At 43.4% G+C, this 12941-nt stretch overlaps 1 protein-coding gene across 2 annotated transcripts in view; it reads left to right on the top strand.

Moving 5' to 3' along the window:
* The window catches only part of BOC (BOC cell adhesion associated, oncogene regulated), a 37216-nt gene that overhangs the window by 22971 nt on the left and 1304 nt on the right, over positions 1-12941 (top strand). Inside the window, exons 8-16 of one of the 2 annotated variants that reach the window (XM_056858449.1) lie at positions 2731-2890; positions 3772-3882; positions 4613-4819; positions 6328-6509; positions 7936-8041; positions 8498-8620; positions 10196-10417; positions 11053-11279; positions 11864-11931. In XM_056858449.1, coding sequence (XP_056714427.1) covers positions 2731-2890; positions 3772-3882; positions 4613-4819; positions 6328-6509; positions 7936-8041; positions 8498-8620; positions 10196-10417; positions 11053-11279; positions 11864-11931 — 1406 coding nt within the window. Of the gene's footprint in view, positions 1-2730; positions 2891-3771; positions 3883-4612; positions 4820-6327; positions 6510-7935; positions 8042-8497; positions 8621-10195; positions 10418-11052; positions 11280-11860; positions 11932-12941 lie in introns of both variants that reach the window. The other variant, XM_056858448.1, reaches the window with a different exon arrangement.

Here is a 12941-nt window from a genome sequence, read left to right as displayed (position 1 = left end):
GTTATCAAAGCTTAGGAAAGAAGAGGTGTAGTAAGAGGGGTGTGACTGCATGTGTGTAAAGATAGAAATAGTCGCACCAGGTTTGATTAGGGGTATAAGAGCTAGGGATGTGAATCGAAAAAAATATATGGTATATTGCATGTTCAGATTTCAGGAAGGGCATGGATGCTGGTATTCAATGAAGTTTGGGTCTCCATTTCAGGATTCTGTTTTTTGGGTTTTTTTTGGGAATTATTCAGGTTTCATTATTCCCTGTGTGGGGTGACTGAGTGACTGTTTTTCAGCCAAATGACATCAAAGTTGCAGGGGACCTAGTGCAATCTGTCCACTAAAGACACCACGAGTTTCAAGTGAATTGGACCACGGGGTCCAATTCTACAGGGCCCAGAACAAGGTTCCCCAGTCATCCCACTTGCAGGGGTACAGACTGGGAAGGGGGGAAGCACTGGAAAAGGGTTTTGCCCCACAGTGGAGAGAGGGAGAAGGAGCCAAATGAATTAACAGCCTTATGGGCATTTTGCCTGGTTCAATGGGGCTGGGAGCCACCTTCCTGGGCCAAGTGACACTCATGTGGCTCAGTTTGTAGAGCATCTGCTTGGCATGCAGAAGGCCCCTGGTTCAGTCCCCGGCATCTCTAGTTAAAGGGGCTAGGCAAGTAGGTGATGTGAAAGACCTCTGCCTGAGACCCTAGAGAGCCACTGCCGGTCTGAGTAGACAATACTGACTTTGATGGACCAAGGGTCTGATTCAGTATAAGGCAACTTCATGTGTTCATGTGTGTTGGCTAGGAGCCCCCTTCTCCCACCTGTCAAGGCTCGCATTGGTTGGGAGCTGCCTCCCCTGGGTCAGGAGAGATGCCTTGTCCCCTTCCCTCGTCCCTTGTCGGCTGGGAAGCCTGTTAAAGGGGGAAACAACAGGACTGGAATCCCTAAAATGCTGGGCCCAGATATTCCTGAATAATTCCGTCAATGTACAGGACTTGGATACTGAGAATTCTGAATACCATTCTGGATACCCAAATATACCCCCAAAATATCAATAAGGTATTTTGGGGTATATATTTGAACTGGATATATCTGAGCACGCATCCCTAACAGGAACTAGGTGAAGACAGAAAGAGTGGCAAAAAAGCTGGGGGAGATGTGGCCACCTTGAACCATGAGGAAAGGCTGGGTATAAACATTTTAATTAATAAGTGGTATATCTAATTAAATTTATAAAATGGGGAGCAGTAGGAAAGATCCAGTAAATTGAGGGATTTTAAAAACACAATTTTATAGCAAACTGCTAATTTTATTTTAAGCTGCTCAGAGTTTTGATGCTCTGTTTGGGCTTTTATTGCTGGCATTTAATTAATAACTTTTAATATTCTATGTTCTTATTCTGTTTTAATATGTAAGATGCCTTGGGCAGGTTCCCTGGAGAGGTGATGTCAATTTTTTCCTAAATAACTAACGAACTAACAGAAATTGGGTTTGATGAATGTTTATTTAGGGCCTTTTAAACTTGCCGTTCTCCTGTACAGGATGGGATTTTCAAAACTGATGTATTTTTTTAAAAAATCTGAGCTGTATACATAACAGAATTTACTACATCAGTTTAGTATGAAGAGCAGAAGTCCCCCATGGCAGTTTCAGTCTCATGCCTCTCCTGAACCCTCAAGCCCTGTAACAAAACCAGAAAGCGAAATCTTAATCCGTCAACTTCAGATATTCATGGATGATCCATTGAGGCGTTCCTCAAGTCACCACAGGACCTTGTTGGAATGCTTCTTTCTCCTGGGGAAGCCATTAGAATGGCACATCAGAGCTTAAAGATTGGTTGAGATATGAAAGGCCATGCCCTTGTGGGAGATTGATGGATCTTTATGTTTAACTCAACTGAAACATGAAATGTCTAACAAAATGTCCTCTCTTGACAGGAGTATACTGTGCGATCCAAAAAGAGAGATTCGCCTTTTCTAGTCGGCTTCCTATAGATACAGGATGCTCATCTAGCTACACTGACCAGTTTTCTCCCCCATGTAGTTAGGGATGTGGATCTCTGTTTCCAATCACTAGTTGATAAATGAGGCCAGTTGCACACAACTAGATGTTTGCCCAGTAACATTTTAAAACCCCACGTACCTGGATACCAGAACCGAGTTTGGGTAGTTTACAGGTTTCTGTGGTAAAATATACCACTGAGCTCATTTAGGGTATGTGGCTTCAGCACTGCAATATTTTGTGAGGTGCTGATCTGAGGGAGGTCACAGTCGTGTCTGAGAACTGCAAATGAGAGTGTGAGGAAGAATCCTTCAAAATGTTGCCCCTCCCGTTATTGATACAGTCGTATGACTGTGGTAGTATGGTGGTATTTCTGGACTGGTAAATAACTGATCTTCTCAGCTGTGTTCCCATATTCTTGTCTCGCTTGGGGACTGCCTTAAAAATCTTATCCAGGTAGTACTGCCATAGCAGTTTGCCAGTGAGAATTTGGTGAGGGAGGTAGGGGTACGTCACATGATCAACATTTTTGTTTTCCAACTGTAGTGTTCTGTTAATAGAGTTTTGTGCTGAAAAATGTCCTTTAAGTGGCAGTAATTCAATAAAGGAATAGCGTAAAGTAGCTTAAAAATAGTGAGAAGTGAGCTTTAACATTTCAGATCTGCTTTAGCCAAAACTTGTATTTTGTTACCCCTCATAAATAGGTCCACCTGAAATCGATTGATTGTTTCTTGCTCTTCAACAGGTCATGAATTCATCAGACAATTGGACAGTCAGGAATGTCCCTGCCAGTCAGCATCGTCTCACTCTAACAAAACTTGATCCAGGAAGTTTGTACGAGGTGGAGATGGCTGCTTACAATTGTGCTGGAGAAGGCCAGACAGCCATGGTGACCTTCAGAACTGGTAAAGATCAAGACCTTTCAATATATAGTTTATCTCCTTGTGAGGAGAGGAAAGGGCTATGTGTTGGTTACAGATAGTGGTAGTACTTGGAAACTATCTTCCCTTGCTTTGCTTTCCCCCCCTACAAGTATTCATCAGACAAGGCTACAGTTCTACCTAGCAGTAGTCTGGCAAATAAGGTATCTTCTGTCTAGGTATTGTTATAAGATAAGAAATATAATTTAGAGGGAAATATTATTATTATTAAAATTATGTTATTATTGGAAAGCCAGTGTTATGTAGTGGTTAGAGCAGGGGTGTCAAACATAAGGTTTGGGGGCCAGATTCGGTCCCTTGAGAACTCTTATCCGGCCCATGAGCCAGCCAAGGCAACCACCCCCTCCAGTCCTGATCTGAGCTGGCGAGGCCTGACCCGGCCTGACCGAGTGACATTTAAGTCATCTCCTGCCTTTGTAACAACTGAGTTCGAAACCCCTGGGTTATAGTGTTGGGCTAGAAAGGCCTCTACAATCTCACTGGGGTAACTTTGGGTCAGGCACTCAATATCTCTCAGCCTAACCTACCTCACAGAGTTTTCTGTGTGGATAAAATTGAACCATGAAAGAACCGTGCCATGAGCTCCTTGGGTTAAAAGGATAGGATAAAAATATGTGATGGCCAAATAACACCACATCTTAAGGGTTAAAAGTACAAGGTACATGTTTCCTTCTTGCACATGGAAACAAATGGGTGAAAATTAGAACATTTATTTACAGACCTAGCACCCCAGAGAACCACATCATTATTAGCAAAAGGCCTACTGAAATCCTTGAAATATAAGTATCAAAATAATAGGCTCCAAACCTTATCAGCTTTGCTAACTCTGTGCTTGTTTTGTTTAGGACGGCGACCAAAACCAGATATTGTTGCCAGTAAAGAGCAGCAGATTCAGAAGGATGACCCAGGAACGAGCACTCGAAGCAGCAACCAGTCAGACAACACTCGCCTGTCCCGTAAGGCCGTGTCAGATTTGTGGCAGAAAGGGATTTTGGATGCCAGATGGTTTGGGGCTGACAGAGATTTGGAAAAGCTTAATTTGAAACATGAATGAGGAAAAGAAAAGACTGACATGAGGAGGTGGGCGGGAAGAAGGTTTGCTTAGCTCTGTTGGTCTCTCCGGTCCTTTATTAGGCCATGCAAGCCGACAGGGACACTTCCCCAACTCCTGTGATTTTGCTGGTGTAAGTTTGCACCAGCAAATGTGGGCATTCCCAGGGTGAAAGGGCTCAGGGAGATAACTAATGTTGGCCTCGCCCCCAGGAATGCCCCCTTTGGCTCTGCCGTGAACCCCTGAACTGGAAGTATGCTGCTGCACGGCTGCACCTGCGCCCATGCATGGTGCCGCTCCCTGGTGTAAGTGCCACTTTCAACAGTGCAAGTGGCATTTTCGCCAGCGTCCGGGCCATGCCGCCTCCTCACCACTTTTGGCCCTCTCCTTGTGGTTTGCGCTGTTAGTGCCTTTCAGCTTGTGCAAGATCTTGTGCAACACCTAGTGCCTTCCTCCATATATATAACAGAGTCCAGAAATTGGCTGCATGAGATCTTGCACAAGCTGAATTGCAAACGGAGATATAATAAGTTTGACTTCTTATCTTCTTTTTGGTTTCCACTTGTGCAGCAGTTTCAGCACAAAGAAGAAATTTTGTGCTGGATCCAACTGTTTGTCTTTTCGATTACTTATAGCTCCAGAAGCTCCTGATCGCCCCACCATTTCAATGGCATCTGAAACATCTGTCTACGTGACTTGGATCCCCCGGGGGAATGGAGGTTTCCCCATACAGTCATTCCGAGTGGAATATAGGAAACTGAAAAAGCTTGGGGACTGGGTGCTGGCCACAAGCAACATCCCTCCTTCTCGTCTCTCTGTGGAAATTGCAGGACTGGAGAAGGGTAGGAGACCTTCTTTTCTTTGCACACAGGCTTGTTTTGGCCTTTGAATAAATAGGGTTGCCAACCTCCAGGTACTAGCTGGAGATCTCCCACTATTACAACTGATCTCCAGCCGATAGAGATCAGTTCACCTGGAGAAAATGGCCGCTTTGGCAATTGGACTCTATGGCAATGAAGTCCCTCCCATCCTCCTCAGGCTCCACCCCAAAAACCTCCCACCAGTGGCAAAGAGAGACCTGGCAACCCTTTGAATAACCCATGCTTTTTATAGTTATTTCATACCATAGTTATTTCTGTAAACATCTATGCCAAGGGGGGTAGTTTCAAATTTGGTTATTCTTTTCTGTTCCTTTTCCGGGGAAGTATAAAGTTCTGCAGATGCTTTCTTGTATTTTGCGATTTTTCTGCAGAAATCAGAAGGTTCTCAGGAACTGGGGCCAAATTACAGATTGCATGCAAATGTGTGGGACTGTAGTTCAACATCCCTCCACTCCATAAAAAAGTATTCAGCAGAGGTCAGTTGAGGGCAGGAAAGAGGGCTTTTAATGCTTCCTTGCCCTCTAATTCCTCATTCTAAATCACCTGACAAGTCACTTTTTCCCTTGCAGGGTTTCAGATACGTTTATACCCACAAACTCACTTTTTGAATCCTGTGGAGGAGGGGGCGTTGTGGGTGGTGGGGGTGGGGGGTTAATTTTGAGCAGAGAAGTAGTGGGTGGGGAGAGTTCTTAGCGATTCCTCCTCCTGCTGTTCCTTCATTCGCAGTTGCCTCCTCCTAAAGTGGCTTTTCATGTAAAAACAAAAGCTAGTAGCCTAGCTTTACATGTTTTACAGTGTAATTCTAAGCAGAGTTACACTCTTCTAAATCTAATAAAGTCAGTGGGTTTAGAAGGGTGCAGCTGCTTAATATTTTCACCTTGGGACCCAAGGTGGATTACAAGTATAATAAACTTTTCAGTCAATCAGTAGGTGGGTTACAGGATATGATGACATTTGAATCTAACAGCAGTGATTCCTAGTAAGACAAAAAAATGCAGTTGAGCTGGAACTGTAGAATCAGGAAAAGCCCAAATAATGCATGCAGACATATTTGTTTAAGGCAACAGGACAATCAGTGTAGGAAATACTTTATCCCTAATAAAAGTAACCTCCTGAGCTAAATCACCACAGCTTTGCTTCTTCTACAAGACAGCCCTCCCGAACAAATCTGTTTTGCACCTTTTGCAAAACAATAGCTGGCATTCAGTCTTCCCTTTTTCTGGAGTAAAGTAAATTCAGACAGTACAAGGAATAAAATTTTCAAAAGCAGTCATGGCTTTGATGGGGAGAACAAAACTGAAATGAGGCTTCTGCTACTTGTATCAAGAAACAGATGCTTTGCAATATGTCCCTTTGCCACCTGTTCATATGGCATGGCTCGGTTTTCAGGAAGAGATTAACAAGGGTCTTGCCAAGGTCAGATACCACTCCCCTGTTCACTTCCATTGTTTTCTCTTTCTGCACTCTAGGCACGTCCTACAAATTCCGGGTACGAGCACTGAACATACTTGGGGAGAGCGAACCCAGCGCTGCATCTAGACCTTATGTGGTATCGGGTTACAGCAACCGTGCATATGAACGCCCCGTTACAGGCCCCTACATCACCTTCACTGATGCCATCAATGAGACCACCATTATGTTGAAATGGATGGTAAGCAGCAGGGACTAGGCTTGCTATTGGAATACAATGAATGGGATCTGTTTGTTTGTTTTTAATCTGCAACTGACTGTGCTCAGTAGAAAACTGCAATGTTCATCAGGAGACCACAGTCTGACTTTATTGACTTTGTGGCTAAGATCTTTCGAGATCGCAACATTTCTGCATGCTGCTGTGAAAGCTCACAGGGTGACCTTGGACCAGGCATACGCTCTCAGCCTCAAAACACTGTTGTGAAGATAAAACCAGGAGAACCATGTACACCTTTGAGGAAAGGGTGGGATAGAGATGGATTAAATGTCACACAAATGGGAAGGGGGCTTCTGAACAGCTAAGGAAGTGTGGTGGGGACCAATCCAGGTAGAACGGAAGCAGTCTGAAGATGGTGGGAAGGACAGCGCGATACAAGGGCTAGCCTTATGATCAGTGACTTACTTACAGCTTTGAGAACTCCTGCTTTAGGCAAAGACAAGAAATGCCCTACTGGATCAGACCAATGATCCATCTAGTCCAGCATTCTGTGGCACACAGTCACAAACCAGTTGCCCTGGCATTGAGGCCAAGATGCCTTCTGGCATGGGTATTCAGAGGTTTACTGTGTCTGAATGCAGAGGTTCCCTTTAATCACCATTGCTGGTAGTTATTGATGGATCTCTCCTCCATTAATCTGTTACCCCCCTTTTAAAGTCAGGTATGCTAGTTGCCACACTACATCCACTGGCAGTAAATTCCACAGTTTCAGTTCTTGTTGAGTGAAGAAGAACTGCCTTTAGTCCATCCTTTGCCTCCTATATTTTCCATTGGGGTGTCATAATGACTTCAGATATTCCACCACCACCACCCAAAATTATGGGTAGGACTGAAAGCAAATGGCTGTGGGGAAAGCACACATGCTGTGTTCTGATTCGTTTGGTGAGAAGAGAGCACAGTTTGTCTACACTCAGTGAGTGCACAAGACATTTGATCCTTGATGTGCAGCTTAGTGAGGGAGATGTTCCCATAGCACTTACCATAATTGGATAGTTGACAAATGGGCTGAATTGGTTGGTCTTCAGGATCTTCTCTCTTTTATTATTACCCAGTGAAAATATTGTGGGGTTTTGAGGAACGATTTCCTGCAGCCACTCCATAGAAGAGCTGCTTCTATGGAGGGACCGTGGCTCAGTGGTAGAGCATCTGCTTGGCATGCAGAAGGTCCCAGGTTCAATCCCCAGCATCTCCAGTCAAAGGGACTAGGCAAGTAGGTGATGTGAAAGTCCTCTACCTGAGACCATGGAGAGCCGCTGCTGGTCTGAGTAGAGAATACTGACTTTGATGAACCAAGGGTCTGGTTCAGTATAAGGCAGCTTCATGTGTTCAAGAGCTGCTTTGATGAGCACCTGTGCATCTGTTAATCTCTGCTTTCTGCTCTTCCCTACAGTACACTCCAGCCAGCAATAACAATACCCCGATTCATGGTTTTTACATCTATTATCGACCAACAGATAGTGATAATGACAGCGATTACAAGAAGGATGTGGTCGAAGGTAAGAGCTATCAGTTCACTGGCTCCTCCTGTTATTTGCCATGAGATGTCTACTAAAAAGGTTCATATGGAATGAGCTCCTTGGTTGGATGATGCTAAGATTCAGCTACATCTGGCTAGTCCCAACTAAATCCAGTAGTGAAGTTCTAAGAACACTTTCCTGGGAGTAAGCCCAACTAAGATTCTGCTTAGGATGGCACTGCAAAACTCTTTCAACAGAGTGTCACAAGATAATGGTAGAACAGCTCTTCCCAGCATTTCTGCGTCACTGTGTAAGAAAGATCTTTTTCTGACTAGTTAAAAACTATACTATCAAGTGCAGTAGTCCTTTGCAGAGTTGCCCCAGCCTAAACCTATTGACTTTCACGGACAGACTGGAGTAACTCTGCCTAGGGATTGCACTATATAACTGTGTGATATAGTGAAGTGACACTGATATATGTTGCCTCTTACTCAGGTGACCGGTACTGGCATTCCATCAGCCATCTACAGCCAGAGACTTCCTATGACATAAAAATGCAGTGTTTCAACGAGGGCGGAGAGAGCGAATTCAGCAACGTGATGATGTGTGAAACCAAAGGTAGCGCAGGGCTTCACACCCACCCACCCCCACTGACTGTACTGTTACTCAAAATGGTTTCAGAAGAGATTCAGGAGAGGCCTAGAAACATGCCCATGGATGATGAAAGTGGAGATGAAAACGTTTAGCAAACTGTGTGTTCTGAACGAAGACAAGAATCCTAATGATCGAAATGCATTCTTTCTATGCCCTATGAGCTTTCATGAGTCACAGCTCACTTCTTCAGATTCTTTAGGTTTCTTCAGATTCTTTAGGTATCTGAAGAAGTGAGTTGTGACTCACGAAAACTCATACCCTGCCAGAAATTTTGTTGGTCTTTAAGATGCTACTGGGCTCTCGGCTCTTTTCTACAGCTACAGACAGACTAACATGGCTATCCATCATGATCTATCAGACATAACGCTAGTAGATGCTTTATACTATATATACTCAAGCCCTGCTGCTGGATCTGCATATGACATAGCCCTATTGGCATTGCAACCTAGTTCAAAGAGAAACTGTGACTAGTAGTTGCGATAGATCTGAGGATGAAAAAAGTGATTCACTTGGTATGGGTATTTTACAATAAGTTAATTTTATTATGAGGTTATTAATGTGCTTTGTTCTGTAGCTTGGAACAAATAATGTGCTGATTGAGTACTGCATCCAGTTCTCAAATTGCAGTGGAGGCTGGTCTCATTATGGGAGTCAGAAAGTGGTGCATGTGGATTTCATTAAGGGCTACCTACCCCTTTATTCATGTTCTGCCCACATCACACTGATCCCTATCATTGAGTGAACCCTGTACACACATACACACTGAAGAATGAAACTCACGGCTACAAATCAGAGACAAATCTATGGAATAACATGAAGCCGTCTGTGTTCCAATTGCAAACCCTCCAGCAGGTAGTAATCATTGGTTCTCCTTGTAAAACTGAGTAAAGAGTGAAAATGTTTACAATAATAAACTAGTGATCATTTTGCTTGGGTTATTTAAAAGGGGCATATTTTCATGTATGGGTACATAAGGAAAGTGAGGCAAGTAGGAAGTTAAATTTACTAGAGAGGCCACTGTTCTGAATCTGATTGGATAACAAGGAGAGCACAGAAGGAAGTCCCCACATTAATATCTTGATTCTGCGCCATTCTCAGTAAGTAGAATGAACATGCATGTTGAGAAGCAGAATTGTGGTGGGAAGTTGTTCCACCCTGAACTGCGCACATTCGTTGGAACCCATGTTTCACCTTATAGACACTGATGTTTATGTGTGTAGAAAACTCTCAGTGCGACTAAAAGCCTTGAAAAGCTGCGTTCTGATTCCATGAAGAGAGCCATAGGTGCAAATATATGCAACCCACATTGATTTTACGCATGCATCCAGTGGACGTATGGAGGGCTGAGATTTCCACTGCCATCTCAATTTCCCTCTCAATCATGTTCACACTATCAGTTGAGAACATCTGAAATGGGCTAAAGAAAAGTGATACATCAAGTGAAAAATAGAGTGAGCTAGAGGGATTGCATAGAGGTGTGTAGAGAAACATAAGTAACATGTAAATATATTAATACTTTTTCCCCCCTTCTTCCTAAAGCTCGTAAATCTTTGGGGCTGCCTGGTCACCTTCCACCATCTACAGTGTCCCCTCAACAGCATCAACCACCCAACAGTGGTCATAATGTCCTTGGGGCAGGAGCCATGGTAGCTCGCTCCAGTGATTTGCCCTACTTGATTGTCGGAGTGGTGCTAGGCTCCATTGTTCTCATTATTGTGGCTTTCATCCCATTTTGCCTTTGGAGGGCCTGGTCCAAGCAGAGTAAGTGGAGTCGATGTTCCAAAACTACTTGGGAAAATGTGTTGAGTGTGTGAACATACCGTTGATTGAAGTTATGGGACTTTAATAAGAAGAATTGTGGGTTTGTTCTGACTAAAGCCCATGGTATACTTGCTCATCGGATCATTCTTGAAAAACTGCATGCATCCTGCCATAACTGTGCTACGTACATATGATCAGGTGTGACTTGTGTGAGCCTAAAACAGTCTGCATCAGCCCTGTGGCCTAAAACAGCCTTAACTAACTGAGCCCCCAAATAGTCTGTCCTGTCCTCACTTTGAGTACCTTTTCTTCATCGTTTTTCTCCCTTGAGAAATCTGTCCAGTGTTTCCAGTTAAACTTGCAGCTAATGTTGGGCCTGCCCTGACCCGGATGGTCCAGGCTAGCCTGATCGCATCAGATCTCAGAAGCTAAGTGGGGTCGGTCCAGGCTAGTACTTGGAGGAGACTACCAGGGAATACCAGGGTTGCCATGCAGAGGAAAGCATGTTAGTCTCTTGCCTTGAAAACCCTACTGGGTTGCTATAAATCAGCTGTGACTTGATGGCACTGTATACACACACAATGTTGGGCCTATGCTTTTATTGAAAATGTAAATTCTTTTCTTTGTCATTTCAGAGCAAACCATAGATCTGGGCTTCCCTGGAGCAGGGCTGCTGGTATCATCTTGCCAGTACACCATGGTGCCACTGCGAGGGGTCTCCACTCCTCGAGCCAATGGATTACATTACGCAAATGGTGTGCATCTGCCAGTACACCAGGGTGCTAATCGCCATTTTCCTCCAGCTACAATAGGATATTCAACTGCAAAGCCACAAGATTACAGCCCAGATGAAGTTTATCAGGTACATTATTCAGGCAGAACACTTGACGTTGCAGATCATATTTCTCATACCTCCTTCTCTGATAATGGAAACCAAGCAAAACGTTGCTAGAACATCTGGTGTGTCTCCAACTTCATCCCATTCTAAAATGGAAATGTCAGGAAACGTATTCTAGATGTTTTGAACAAACATATGCTTGGTCTGTAGATTCTGAATGAGTAAATAAAAGCAAGAGAGGAGTCCATAGTCTGTTCAAGAGCTACCATAGTGTGCTGGGATCTAATGCGAACAGCCCATTCTTGGAAATGATTTTAAAGCATTTCACTCTTGGCAGTGTATAATACTAGAAACTGTTTCTAGAAGGATCTCAAGATGATAGAAACAGATCTCAGCAGCTGTGCATATAGAACCAAAAATAGGTAGTTATCTGATATCCCTGTGGCCTGGGCCCATCCTCTGTCCTTCCCTCAAAAGGAACTCAGTTTTTTGTAATGCAAGAAGCACTCTTGTTTCTGAATTTCTAAAACTATAGTCTTTTTAATAAAGATTTCTCTGTTGTATTCTGGATTTTTGCTTTTCTAACACGTATTTTCCATTCTCAGCAGAATGAGACCAATGCTTATCTCCAGGGGAGGGTGCTGCAAAATGGAAGTATTCCAGATGAACATCAAAGGTATGGCCTTAGCTATGAGACTGAATACACAGTGACAACATACAATACCACAGGAATGTGATGGGAAAGGCCTCTACTATCAGCACTGGTGACATATAGAAATATACAGAAATATAGGAGTTCTTTGGGATACAGGAAAATTTAATTTTATATTTAATATCACCATTTGTTTCCTGAAAGCTTGCTTTTTCACAAAATAAAATGGATAGGCATGTGTTTTTTAAAAATGATATAATCCTTAAACTCTACTGACAGAGTACATTACTTTCCTTTAAACTGAAGTAACACCCAGCCTGGACTACTGTAGTTCATTTGCTCTATGTGAGGCTGTCTCCAAAAAGGGTTGGAAGCGCCATTTGGTTCTGAATTCAGCAGCAAGAGTAATAACGGAGACCTAGTAAAAACCTCCATATTGTATCAGCTTCATTAATTGCCAATCTCTGGGCACAATTCGAAGTATTAAGTGATAACTTTTTAAACCCTAAATGGGCTTTGAAGGGTGAGCGTCCTTGAAGAACTGCTTCCATCCATGTGTACTCACTCATTCAGCTGCCTCACGTTCAGATGTCTGGTTTAAAAAATGTCAATTTCTTTTTTTTTCTTCTGCCATGAAGTCACATCTGACTTACGGCGACCCCTGGTGGGGTTTTCAAGGCAAGAGACGTTCAGAGGTGGTTTGCCATTGCCTGCCTCCGCATCACCACCCTGGTATTCCTTGGAGGTCTGCCAGGGTGAGGGAGTTTTGTCAGTGCTGCTGAAATTTGCTCTGATGCTGCAGTTTCACTGTTTTAATGTCGCTCTGTTGTACTTGGTATCTGATGCTTTGTTTTGCCTTCATTAATTGTCTGGTTTTAGATTTTATTTTTTATTTGAATATTAATTTTTAAATTCATTGTAAACTGTCTTGGGCGCTCATTTTTCAGTGGAAAGGCCCGGCACACATTACCTGAACAAATCAAATCATATTTTGGTTCATGAGAATGTAACGTTACTGAAACGCTGCTAAATGT

Source organism: Euleptes europaea, chromosome 12, assembly GCF_029931775.1.
Source record: "Euleptes europaea isolate rEulEur1 chromosome 12, rEulEur1.hap1, whole genome shotgun sequence".
NCBI classification, from domain to species: domain Eukaryota; kingdom Metazoa; phylum Chordata; class Lepidosauria; order Squamata; family Sphaerodactylidae; genus Euleptes; species Euleptes europaea.
Note: the sequence above shows the minus strand (reverse complement) of the source record. Positions and strands in the feature narration are given on the sequence as shown.